This window comes from Cryptomeria japonica, chromosome 3 (genome assembly GCF_030272615.1).
Source record: "Cryptomeria japonica chromosome 3, Sugi_1.0, whole genome shotgun sequence".
In the NCBI taxonomy this organism is placed as follows: Eukaryota; Viridiplantae; Streptophyta; class Pinopsida; order Cupressales; family Cupressaceae; genus Cryptomeria; species Cryptomeria japonica.
The window spans coordinates 972868370-972881324 of NC_081407.1; the positions used below are offsets into that span (position 1 = coordinate 972868370).

A 12955-nucleotide genomic window follows, 5' to 3' on the forward strand; every position below is an offset into this window, starting at 1 on the left:
TTATAATGCATTGAAATAGATTTTTTTGTTTGTAGGGGTTGTAAAATCATAGAGGTATTTTAAAATAAAGTGTTTAAAATACTGACAAGTTGTTGTTTGAGGGTGTATAAGCTGTTATATGGCTATATAGAAAGATGGATTCTCATCCCTATTCAACATCACCAAGTTGCTTACAAGTAGATTCATAACCCTTTCCTCCATTTAATGTAGGTTTTTCCTCTACTATAGGATTTTTTATTCAAGGATGTTGTCTTGTAGTTGAGTTTCGTTGCTAGAATTACGAGCTTCTATTTCATTTTAGCTCTTGAAGAATATAAGTAATGATATTTTCAATATTAAACATACTAGATGCTTTTTTTTCTTAATGAGAAATTTCTTATGCTTTCTTACATGTATTTTTAGATATAGGTGTGTGCTCCTAGGCCCTTTAAGGGATCTAACTTACTTATGTCCTTGTGTTGATTTGATAGGGATATTGGGGAAAGCTTGGAGTAAGTGAAACCTTAGGTGTCAAATAGGCATATGTGTGTGTTGCAACTTTGGAGGTTAACTCGTAGAAGTATTATTATCATGTGATTGTGATTCATAAGTGTGATTTATGTATTACTAAGAGATTCTATTTTGTTCATGTCAATCCCTATGCATTGCATCTTCTCTCTTACATGTATTCATTTCCTTATTTCATCTTTTATAAGAAAATTAACCATTTTATTACTTGAGGGGTGAAATTATGGACATTTGAGGGAAAAAAATTTGAATTCAAGGACTTGAGCATGCATGGTCTTGTCTAGAAAAAGAGAATGCAACTCACTAACTAACTAGCATTCGAAAAGGAGAAAGGTTATAAATAAATGTGGAAAATGTACCAAAATATAATAAAAGTTTTATTCAAATATGGGCATGGGTTTTGAGGGTAAATTAGTGCTCCAAACATTTGAAAATAATCAAGAGTCATTCTCACATATTAGAATACTAAAACAAATGTGAAACAAAAGAAAAAATGCTAAATATCATCCTTTTTATTTTTAAAAAATTGTAGTTATAATCTTTTAACTTTGCAATCATGTGAAAAGAGTGTTTAGTTAATAGCTTTAATTGATATTTTCTTAATTGAAAATTAGCATCCTAATTATATTGTATTAAGACACATGCTAGTAAAATATACTGTACTAAACATTATCCAATACAATAGTTAAATTTTACATTTCATCCATACTAAAAAATTAATAATTATATATCTCAATTTTATCAATTAAAATTAAATTTTTACTATTAAACTAGATGATATTTTATAATAACTATTAAATATATTAATATTTAAATTCCTAATCCTTAAATCTATTAAATCTCTACATTTCATCAAATGCCAATTTGTATTGTGCAGTAAAAGCATTTATATTTTTAATTTATAGACCTTGAATTTTAAAGAAGAGAATTTTATATATATGCACACACACGAGATACGTAAACTTACAAGAGAGGAGACTATTGGACTAAATAGGAAAAAACGAATGAGAATTTTTTCATACATTACATCGAATGCTACCTATTTTAATAATAAATTGTATGTACAAAAGAATAAATTGCCTTGCGGCTTGTCGAAGGTGGACGATGCTTTTTCCCCTTTCTTCATTTGGGGTTATGATGTGTGCACAGTCCACCTGATTGTTGACAGAATATGCTCGGCCATTTTTAATCAATTTCTTTGCCACTTTGGAAAGCTGAAGCTTATCGGCGCATCAATTTGAAAGCTGCAATGGCAGCAACAGAGGACACCAACAGAGCTACCACTATCTTTCTCCTTGACCAAAATGTCTCACCATAATTCCAATCAGAAATAATGCCACTGTAATCATCAATTCCATTAGAAGAAATCACTGTTTCTGGCTCTGGCTTGGCATCATCAGAATCTTTCTCTGCTTCTGAATTTAGTGGGCATGCTATTTCAAGCTGAGCAATCACTTCTTCTGCTAGAACATTCAAGGCATCCTTCTGTTCATCTTTCTCTTTATGGTCTGTCAGAATGCCCATGTCTTCTACAACATTTTCTGCAACTTCCTCACCTGCCTCACCTTTTGAATCCAAACATGATGGCTTTTCATGATGATGAAGATCAGATGCTGTTTCAGGCTGATGTTGCTGCACTGGCTCTTCTGTATTGTCACAAGACTTTGAAACAGCAGTACCCACCTCATCAATCCCCTCCTGCTGCAAATGGTTATCATCAAGATTGGATTTTCCTTTTACTGTGCTAATCTCAGGGGGCTTCTGATCATGCCCATCTTTTTCTTCATTGCTTTGAGTGCCCACAAAATCACCTTTTGAATCCAAAAATGATGGCTTCTCATGATGGTGAAGATCAGGGGCTGTTGCAGGCTGATGTTGCTGCACTGTCTCTTCAGTCTTGTCATTAGGAGTTGAAGCAGCAGCAGCAGCCACCTCTTTAATCCTCTCCTGCTGCAAATGGGTATCATTAAGATTTGATTTTTCTTCCACTCTGCTAATCTCAGGGGGCTTCTGACCATGCCCATCTTTATCTTCACTGCTTTGAGTCCCCACATAACCTTCAACCTTTTCAGCACCATGGCTGCCACCAGCATTTTCTTTGGCTTCTTCTTGCGCTGCTTCCTCCAAGGCCTGATCATCCTGTGCATCAGAGCGATTGATATTGTAGGGAGTGAATCTACTGGTCCACCTGAACTTGGGCATGAGGACATGAAGTACTCCTTGATGAAAAGTACCAGTCATGGCTCCCACATTAACATTTTGGGGAATTCTGAAAGGCTTTCTGAAACTTCGGCCCCCACTTTCCATCAGGTGCCATGTCCATTCCACCTTCCCCATTCCTTGCAAATATCTATGTCCACGTATTATCAGAGTACGTGTATTATCCATCTCCAGCCTGATATCTTCTTTCCTGAAACCTTCATGAACAAAGCATTACAGAAAAGTTAAGACCCATTATAAACAGAACTCTTCCTTTAGAAACAGAGCAGAATAAAATGTTGAACATGCTGCAAACAGAAATATTATCTTATAATAGAAAAGCTAAACCCATTAAACAGAATTTAAACAGAAATCATGAAAGAAAGAAAGATTTTAGATTTTTTTATAATTCAGAATGCCAAACGATCTGTATATAAATCTACAGATGATTTAATAATATGAGACTACGCAGACAGAATACAACATTAATAAACAAAGCGCAACAGAAATAGACAGAATTCTTCATTTATACACAGACAGAATAGAAATCTGTGTACCCATTGTAAGTAGATTTCTTTTGATGCAGTTCACAATGACAAAATCAAATTTCTATAAAAATATAACACGGATTTGTACCTGAAAGATTAACATTGATAAAGTATGCTGAGCGAGTCTCTCTCAATTGCACACGAGGAGTGAGTCCTTCAAGCAACTGTCCACAGCTCTCCTGTGCAGCAGTTAAGTTGTGTGTAACACTAGATGACAAATTCAACTCCATTGTTTCAAGAAAAGCTTTGATTTTTATGGCGACTGTCTAACAAAACTGGTTTCCTTACTGAAAATTTTGAAGAACAATAATATTATGAGATTTGTTTACCAATTGCTATGTTGTATTCACCTTGCATGACGCACATTTTTATATTGCAGAGATTAGGTGCTTGTGTTGAGTTGAAGATAATACTTTCCGTCCATCTGTGAAAGCAAGCAAAGGAAGCTTTGTGCAATTGAATGGATATTCGAATGCTCTCGTTGACAAACAAATTTCTACATACGGCAAAAAAGTATTTGTAACCAGTTTTTCCTTCTCTTTGGTTTTGCGCGGACGGTTAATGTGAATACTTGGGATGGAAGTGATGCGGGTTTAAGCCCATCTGGTAAGAAATATGTTGCAAGGCATCTGAAGATTCTGTGAATTTGAAAAATTTGATTATATTAATAGAAAAGAACCCTAAAAGCTATTAGAAAGGAAATCCCCAAGGTAATCAGAGTTTATCGCCATTCAGTGCAGAGGTTTTGTATTATTATTAACTATACATTCCCATGTCCTCCATTGCATGTGTAGAAAAACAACTTGTTTTTATAAAGAGATTTAAAGATAACTTTGTCATTGACGTAAATCTTCGAGTTTTAAAAGAGCTGACAATAATATATGTAGCCATAGATTTGGATGATTAACATAGAGGAAAAAGGCCTACAGCGTAAGAGTTTATTTCATTTGTGATGTATTATTGATTAGTTGTATTGCAATTAAAAAAAATAGAATTTGGTATTAGGTCAATGATTAATATTATATAACAGATTGTTGTGAATTCTAATGTTTTCAAGATTTAGGATTAAGTTATATCTATTGTTTAGTCCTTGGACACTTTATTCTTCAAGTAATTTTTTTTACTAATGAATTTCTCCTTCGAGATCTATGGAAGCTAGTGGTGTTAAAAAGCATCTTTAAGTGTTGAAAAGTTTTTTTATGCTTTTCTATAGTTAGAGTCCAAAGAATCTTGACTTTACTGATAAAAGTAATATCGTGTGGCAAATGTATTGATTTAAAATACCCAAAAAATAGAGAATGTTGGTGTTGCTATATAATAAAAGCTAAGCAAACTAAGTTTACTTTAAGACTAAGATTATGGGTGATGCTATAGATGGAGGTGCAAGATGTACTTTCTTGATTATCAAATTGAGCTAGGATGGTGTCATTAAATACATTCTTAAATCTCATTTATCTATCAACCCAGGGATGCAAAGCTTGAAATGCGACAACACTATTTGTGCACTAAGAGTTTCTCATATTGTTCTATCCTAATCCTAATGATAGAAGATGCTGAAACAAATTATAGGAAGCAAATGGTGCAGGAGCACCTGAGCACCTCAATGCTCAAATCCTAGCAGGTATAGCATTTTGTTGCAAATTAAGAATGTGTGTTTATTTTATGCTTCTAGTAGGTTTAATAGGTTTTTTTTGTGGTGTAATAAGGTTTGGAACTCATTGTTGTTTAAGAGTTTCCAAGATTTTTGTTTTTTTGCTCAGTGGGCCAAAAAACTATCAAATTTGGGTCCAAATGACCATTTTTTGAATTTTTGATGTGGTAAAGCCTTGAAAGGCATTGGAGCATGTTTATTTAGTGTTTCTAATGATGTTGAGTCATTGGTTTGAGTGCCAAGTCACCAAGAGTCAAAATGCAACTTTTTGAGCAACAAAAGTTGTCAAAAGTTGTCAAAAAGTTGTCAACAAGTGCAAAAAAGTGGTTTTTGGTGGTTTTGATTAGTTCCAGCCTGTACCTGTCCGTACAAAGGGTTCAATAAGTTGGCACATGTATAAAAACCATGTTCCCATCATTGTATGTGCAGTTCATGTTGGAAAAGTAAGAAAAATACTTGTTTTGCTCTTGTTTTTTGTGAGTTTTAACTAGTTTCCTGCACTTTTGAGAGTACAGTCCGTACCATGGCTTCATGAGTCCGTACTACTCCTATTTTTGATTGGTGTGATCTCCTTTGATGTTTGAGTAGTTATTTGGAGCAGGTTTTGTTTGAAGTGCTCTTAAGAAAGGCATTGTTTTGTGGTTCCAATGGAAGATCATTCATGGTCCAACTAGTTTCTTCAAAGTTTATTCATCCATGGCTTTGATGAAATCTGTGGGACCCTTTGTACATACTATATCATACATCTATTTTCATTTTCTAGCAATGCACAAGTGTTTGTAAGCCCATGGCAAGTATGTGAAATGTACAACTTGGCTTGGGTATTCTTAAAGTTGTTTGAATGGTACTTTGCTGTTCATACCACTGTACTTTGAAATGTTGAAGAAGAATTAAGTTGGCAAGAGTCATCATTGTGTTTTACCATCCTTTTCTCTCTCATGACTTGGTTGGATGCAAGAAGCAAAGGTGTAATCAGACTGCAAAACAGTGAGTCACTGTTTCATTGTTAAAACCTCATTGCCAACCTCCCTAATGGATAGTATGGAATGATGGATTCCTCTTTTATGCATCATGGGAATGTATTTACAAGTGTTTTCAATGTTGAGAAGACAAGGTACACAATTTGATTGTAAAGGACCTAAATAAGGATCCTAGAAAGGTGTATTTCTTTGTCACAGTCTTATAATGCTGTCATGCTTTGTGACATTTTTCTTTAAGTGCTCAAACTTAAAAGGTTTTTGAAGAGGTTAGATGCATTGTGTTACCTTGCCATTAACACCTTATTGCAGGCCAGGGAAAGAATGAAGAAATACATCAAATCAAAGAAAGGGAGTTGTAACAGTTTTAATACTGTCAAAGTGCAGTGATGGCGGGTGTATGAGCAACAGTCAGAAGGAATCCTTTCCTATTTGTTTTGTAGGGTGTTACAGCTTCTATCAAGTCATTGTTGCATCTGTTTTTGATGAACTTTCATTGTATTTGGTTTATCAATGTTGAAAAAGCATGCAAAACCTTAAAAACATTACTGTCTCAGTCCTCTAGACTGTTATTTCTGTGTAATGCAGCAGTATGGCATTTGTTTGACATAATGACAGTATTAGAAGATAAGTTTTGAATCCTTGGGAGTGTTTGACATATATCATAGCAAGGTTCGAAACATTTAAATTGGGTCTAATATCATGGAGAAGGTCTTTAAATTGCAAACCCTCATTAAAACCCTCACTAAAACCCTCAAAAACCCTTGAAAAGTGCCTATTTTGTGGGACAGTCCTCAAACAGTCCGTACAGTACTTGCCATAGCAAAAATCCTTGAGCTTTCATCATAAAATGACCGCATCTCCAAGGGTTTTCCATGAAGTTTAACAGATTGAGCAGGGTGAACAATTTTCACTAAAAACTAGGGCTAATTCTAGTAGCCTTTTTTGGAGCAAATTTGACAATTTCATGAAATCGGTAAGGAAGGAGAAGTAAATGATTGCTTCAAATTGTCAAAATTGATGAGTTAAGACTTGAGACACCCTACTACAAACTCCACAGCATTGCATTAATTCATTTGATCAAGATGACCTTTTGAACCTAGAAGTTGCCTTGAGTAAACCATCGTTCTTTGCATCCAACTTGGATATTTTCACTCTTGAAAGGTGAGGGACAGTCATCAGACTTTGCAGACCTATCTAGATGCTCAGTCAACACATTAATATGATTGAAATCCTTAAAGGTGCAAACAAGGTTAGGTAAACCATGGTTCTCCAACAGTTGCCCATTCCTGGAAGAGAGGAGATTCAGCCAGTTGGACAACCAAACTTGTTCATTTTTGGAGACACACAAGAGGACCTCATTTCAGATTTGAATGCCTGAGCATGGAAGGTAAGGAGGAGTGATGTACAATATAATAGGATGCAAGTAGTGTTGAATAGAGAGGAGGAGATAGGAGAAAGGTTTACAAGAATCCCATTTGTGCCTAGGGATTGACTCTGGAAACACATTGAGAACAAAAGCCCATCAACCTCAAAAGAAGACCAACTTCTATTTTACCTCCTCATCATAGTGGTATCAGAGCCAATTCAGATTTGGGTTGAGAGATTAGCACATGTCAGGTAGTGAGTCAGTGGGAGACAACACCAACAACATGGTGACCAATGCAGAGTTAGCAAAGAGGATGGAAGATCAGGTTGAAGAAAATAGACTCCTTAGGGAAAGATTACAACAACTTGAAAAAAAGTTGAACCAAGTAGAAGTCAAGACTGAAGAAGTCAGTGAGAGAGTAGAAAATGCTGAAGATAAGAAGGAAACCTTAGAGGAAGAAGTCCCAGAACCAAATCCAATCTTGGATAGAGAACAAGAAACCTTTTTACAAGCTTTGAAAGCTTTGACTGGAAAGGCCCTAGATTGAGTGTCCCTTTTCAGTGGCAAGATGGAACCAGAAGCACTAATGGAGTGGATAGAGGGTCTAGAGAATCACTTTGAATGTGATGGAATTACGGAAGCACAGAAAGTGAAGGTAGCCAAATCCAGAATGAGAGGGGCAGCCTTAACTTGGTGGAAGTTCATCCAAGAGGAAAGGGTGAAAGAGGGAAAGAAACCCATAGCCACCTAGAAGACAATGGTAAGTAAAATCAAAGACACCTACATTCCTAAAGATTATGAAATCTAGTTACATAAGAAGAGACAAAACTTGAGACAGAAAGACCTAGATGTCAGTAGTTACACTGAAGAATTCCAAAAACTATGCCTTAGATCTAAGGTACAAGAAGATGAAAATGTCAGAGTAGCTAGGTATCTAAATGGGTTAAGATGGAATATAAAGGAAGAGTTAAGCCTATGGTGTCCCAACACGTTACAGAAGTGTTATCAACTAGCACTGAAGGTAGAAGAGAGAAACAAGAAGAAACAAGAACAGAATGGTAGAGGCAGAGGCAGAGGAAACAGAGGTAGTCATAGAGGCAGTTTTGGGGGAAGATACATAGATCATAGGTCAAAGGGAGAGTCTAAGATTATTGAGCAAAGTGGGGATTCTCAGAGCAAACCCAACTATAGGGGTATGGAATCAGGCAACCCAGGAAGGGGTAGATCTAATGGACCTGGAAGAGGTTCATACTTCTCCACCATGAAGTGTTATAACTGTCAGAAACTAGGCCATCCAGCATATAGATTCCCAGAGAAGCCAAGTTCATCTCAAGGAGGTGATAAGAGAGTCCATTTTGTACAAGAGGAAACCACACCAAATCAAAGGTGTCTACCATCAGAAGAAGGGGAAAACCTCATGATCAGGAGGATCCTCATGAAAGAGCCATCTCAGAAAGATATGTCTCAAAGGAAAGCTCTTTTCAGGATCAAATGTAAGATCCAAGGAAAGGTGTGCAAAGTTATCATTGACTCAGGATCAACTGACAACATCATATCAGAAGAAGCTGCTACAAAACTTCACCTACCTAGAATACAGCACAATGAGCCCTACAAGGTCACATGGTTGGAAAAAGGGCAACATGTGTTGGTGAGTGAGCAAACATGGGTAAAGTTTAACATAGGTGAGTACCAAGATAAGATTTTGTGTGATATACTACCTATGGATTTCTTGTCATATGCTTTGAGGAAGACCTTGGCAATTTGATAGGACAACACAATATGATGGTGAAAAGAACTCATACTCATTTTTCAAGAATGATATCAACTATAAAATTCAGTCCATTAATGAAGGAAGTGAGGGCAGCAAACTACAAGTTCCCAACACTTTGTTAGTTGGTGAAAAGGAGTTCATTCATACCCTAAAAGAAGTTGATGGCATAGGTTTTGCATTGGTAACTAAACTAGTTGATGAAAAGAAAGAAAAGAGGGTAGAAATCCAATATGAGGTGCAACAACTTCTAGATCAGTTTAAGTCAATTGTTAATGATGGTCAACCAACCTCTCTACCTCCTCAGAGAGCCATTAGCCACCAGATAGACTTCATCCCAGATGCATCCTTACCTAACAAAGCTGCTTACAAAATGATACCTGAACAAAATCAAGAAGTGGCAACACAAATCCAAGAGCTCCTAGACCAAGGATTGATTAGAAAAAGTATTAGTCCATGTGCAGTACCCACAGTGTTAGCACCTAAGAAAGGTGGGGCTTGGAGACTTTGTAAAGATTCAAGACCAATAAACACGATCACAATCAGGTATAGATTCCCTATCGCTAGGATAGAAGATATTATGGATTGCTTAGGGGGAGCAAAATATTTCAGTAAGATTGACCTAAAAAGTGGTTATCATCAAATCCGCATCAAAGAGGGGGATGAATGGAAAACATATTTCAAGACAAATGAGGGGTTGTATGAATGGCTAGTCATGCCATTTGGTTTAACAAATGCACCCAGTACATTTATGAGATTGATGAATGAGGTATTACATGACTTCATAGGCAGGTTTGTAGTTGTGTACCTTGATGACATCTTAATTTTCAGTAAAACCAAGGAAGAACACCTCCAACATTTGCAGATTGTCTTACAAAGATTGAATGATGAACAACTTACTATCAATCTAGAGAAATGTGATTTCCTTAAGCAAGAGCTGGTCTATTTGGGTTTTGTTGTTTCAAGGGGTGATTTGAAGATGGATCCGAGTAAGGTAGAAGCCATAGTTAATTGGCCAACCCCTAAGAATGCTAGTGATGTCAGGAGTTTTCATGGACTTGCTCAATTTTATAGGAAATTTATCAGAGGTTTCAGTGAAATATGTGCACCTATGTTGGAAACCATTAAGGGTGGTGTGAAGTTGAAATTTCAATGGACAGAAGCAGCCAACAAGGGATTTGAATTGTTGAAAGTCAGAGTTGCTACTCAACCAATGTTGATTCTACCTAGTTTTGACAAATTGTTTACCTTAGAGTGTGATGCAAGTAACATTGCTATTGGTGTTGTTTTGAGTCAGGATAATAGGCCTGTTGCATTTTTCAGTGAAAAGCTTAATGATGGTAAGAAGAAATATTCTTCATATGATCTTGAAATGTATGCTTTGGTTCAGGCACTTAGGAAATGGAGGCATTATCTTCTTCCTAAAGAATTTGTGGTTTACACTGACAACCAGGCACTTAGTTTTCTCAATTCATAGGATAAGCTTAGTCACAGACATGTCAAATGGGTAGAGTCTTTGCGAGCATATACCTTTACTTTGAAGCATAAGAAAGGACAGTGCAATAAAGTAGTTGATGCATTTAGTAGGAGGTTACTTATTGTTCAAGAAATTCAGATTAGATGTATTGGTATAGAATGTTTTAAGGATTTATATCCACATGATTCTGATTTTGCTGATATTTACAAGGTTTGTCAAGATTTTCAGAATACTTTTCATAGTGAATATGCTGACTATACTTTGCAGAATGGATTATTATTCAGGGGTGGACAGCTGTGTGTGCCAAAAGGTTAAATGAGGGAGAATCTGATACAGGAAAAGCACAATGGTTGCTTGAGTGGTCACTTTGGTGTTAGTAAGACTTTGGAATTGGTTCAAAGGCACTATTTTTGGCCTAAGATGGAGGCAGATGTCAGGAAATATGTTGAGCAATGCATGGTATGTCAGAAAGCCAAGGGTACTAGCACTAATGCTGGTTTGTATCAGCCTCTTCCCATACCTTCTAGGCCTTGGGATTGCATCAGTATGGATTTTGTAGTAGGTTTGCCCTGAACTAAAACAGGGTGTGATAGTATTTTTGTGGTTGTTGACAGATTCAGTAAAATGGCACGTTTCATACCTTGCAAAACTACTAATGATGCTAGTCACATTGCTTTTCTTTTCTTTGAGGAAGTTGTAAGAATTCATGGTTTGCCATCTAGTATTGTATCTGATAGAGATGCTAAGTTTTTGGGTCATTTTTGGAAAACTTTATGGAAGAAATTGGGTACTAACTTGTCTTTTGGCTCAGCTTATCATCCACAGATAGATGGCCAAATAGAAGTGGTGAATAGAACATTGGGTAACCTACTCAGATGTCTTACCAAAGAATATGGGCAAAGTTGGGATCAACTCATCCATCAGGCAGAGTTTGCATACAATGACAGTGTAAACAGATCCACTGGTAAGAGCCCATTTTAGATTGTTTATGGAATGCATCCTAGAGGTGTTTTCGAGTTAAATGATGTAATTAATTTGTAGCAAGTGAGTGGTACAGCAGTGGATATGGTACAGTCTATGAAAGAAATTCATGAGCAGGTACAGAAGTCTTTACAGGAAATTACTCAAAAAGTTAAGGAGAGAGTTGATGCTTCAAAAAGAGATGTTCAATTTTCAGTGGGTGATTATGTGATGGTCCATCTCAACAAGTCACGGTTATAGAAAGGAGTACCTACTAAGTTGCAAATGAGAAGAGTAGGACCATGCAAAATCTTGGCTAAATATGGCCATAATGCTTACAAAGTTGATTTGCCTACTGAAGTTTCTATGTCTCCTATTTTCAATGTTGCAGATTTGGTGCCATTCAAAGGGGAGCTACCATCACACTCACAAAGAGTTTCAGATCTTTCTCATTCCCTTTCTGATCTTTCTCTCCCCTCTTCTTCTACTCCCATTCCTCAGCAGGTACTAGATTCAAGAATCATCAAAAAGACAAGACACCATACCTACATGGAGCATCTTATCAAGTGGAAGGATAAACCAATTTATGAAGCCACTTGGATACCTAAAAATGACTTTCTCAAAGCTGGAATTCCTCTTTCTTTACTGCCCAAAGGAGTCACATGACTTCTTTGTCCTTAGGGGAGTATGGTGCAGGAGCACCTGAGCACCTGAATGCTCAAATCCTAGCAGGTATAGCATTTTGTTGCAAATTAAGAATGTGTGTTTATTTTATGCTTCTATTAGGTTTATTTAGGTTTTTTTTGTGGTGTAATAAGGTTTGGAACTCATTGTTGTTTAAGAGTTTCCAAGATTTTTGTTTTTTCGCTCAGTGGGCCAAAAAACTATCAATTTTGGGTCCAAATGAGCATTTTTTGAATTTTTGATGTTGTAAATCCGTGAAAGGAATTGGAGCATGTTTATTTAGTGTTTCTAATGATGTTGAGTCATTGTTTTGAGTGCCAAGTCGCCGGGAGTCAAAATGCAACTTTTTGAGCAACAAAAGTTGTCAAAAAGTTGTCAAAAAGTGAAAAAAAGTGATTTTTGGTGGTTTTGGTTAGTTCCAGCATATACCTGTCCATACAAAGGCTTCAATAAGTTGGTACATGTATAAAAACCATGTTCCCATCATTGTATGTGCAGTTCATGTTGGAAAAGTAAGAAAAATACTTGTTTTGCTCTTGTTTTTTGTGAGTTTTAACTAGTTTCCTGCACTTTTGAGAGTACAGTCCGTACCATGGCTTCATGAGTCCGTACTACTCCTGTTTTTGATTGGTGTGATCTCCTTTGATGTTTTATTAGTGATTTGGAATAGGTTTTGTTTGAAGTGCTCTTAAGAAAGGCGTTGTTTTGTGTTTCCAATGGAAGATCATTCATGGTCCAACTAGTTTCTTCAAAGTTTATTCATCCATGGCTTTGAGGAAATCTGTTGGACCCTTTGTACATATTGTATCATACAT

At 36.4% G+C, this 12955-nt stretch overlaps 1 protein-coding gene across 1 annotated transcript; it reads right to left on the bottom strand.

The window, feature by feature from the left end:
• Positions 1 to 1402: 1402 nt before the first annotated feature.
• On the bottom strand, positions 1403 to 3574 carry LOC131035592 (uncharacterized). The gene is made up of 2 exons (XM_057967323.2): positions 3343 to 3574; positions 1403 to 2924 (listed from the first exon to the last, which is right to left on the bottom strand). The coding sequence occupies exons 1-2, from the start codon at positions 3482 to 3484 to the stop codon at positions 1729 to 1731; spliced, it is 1338 nt and encodes a 445-aa protein (XP_057823306.2). The 5' UTR covers positions 3485 to 3574; the 3' UTR covers positions 1403 to 1728.
• Positions 3575 to 12955: the final 9381 nt, after the last annotated feature.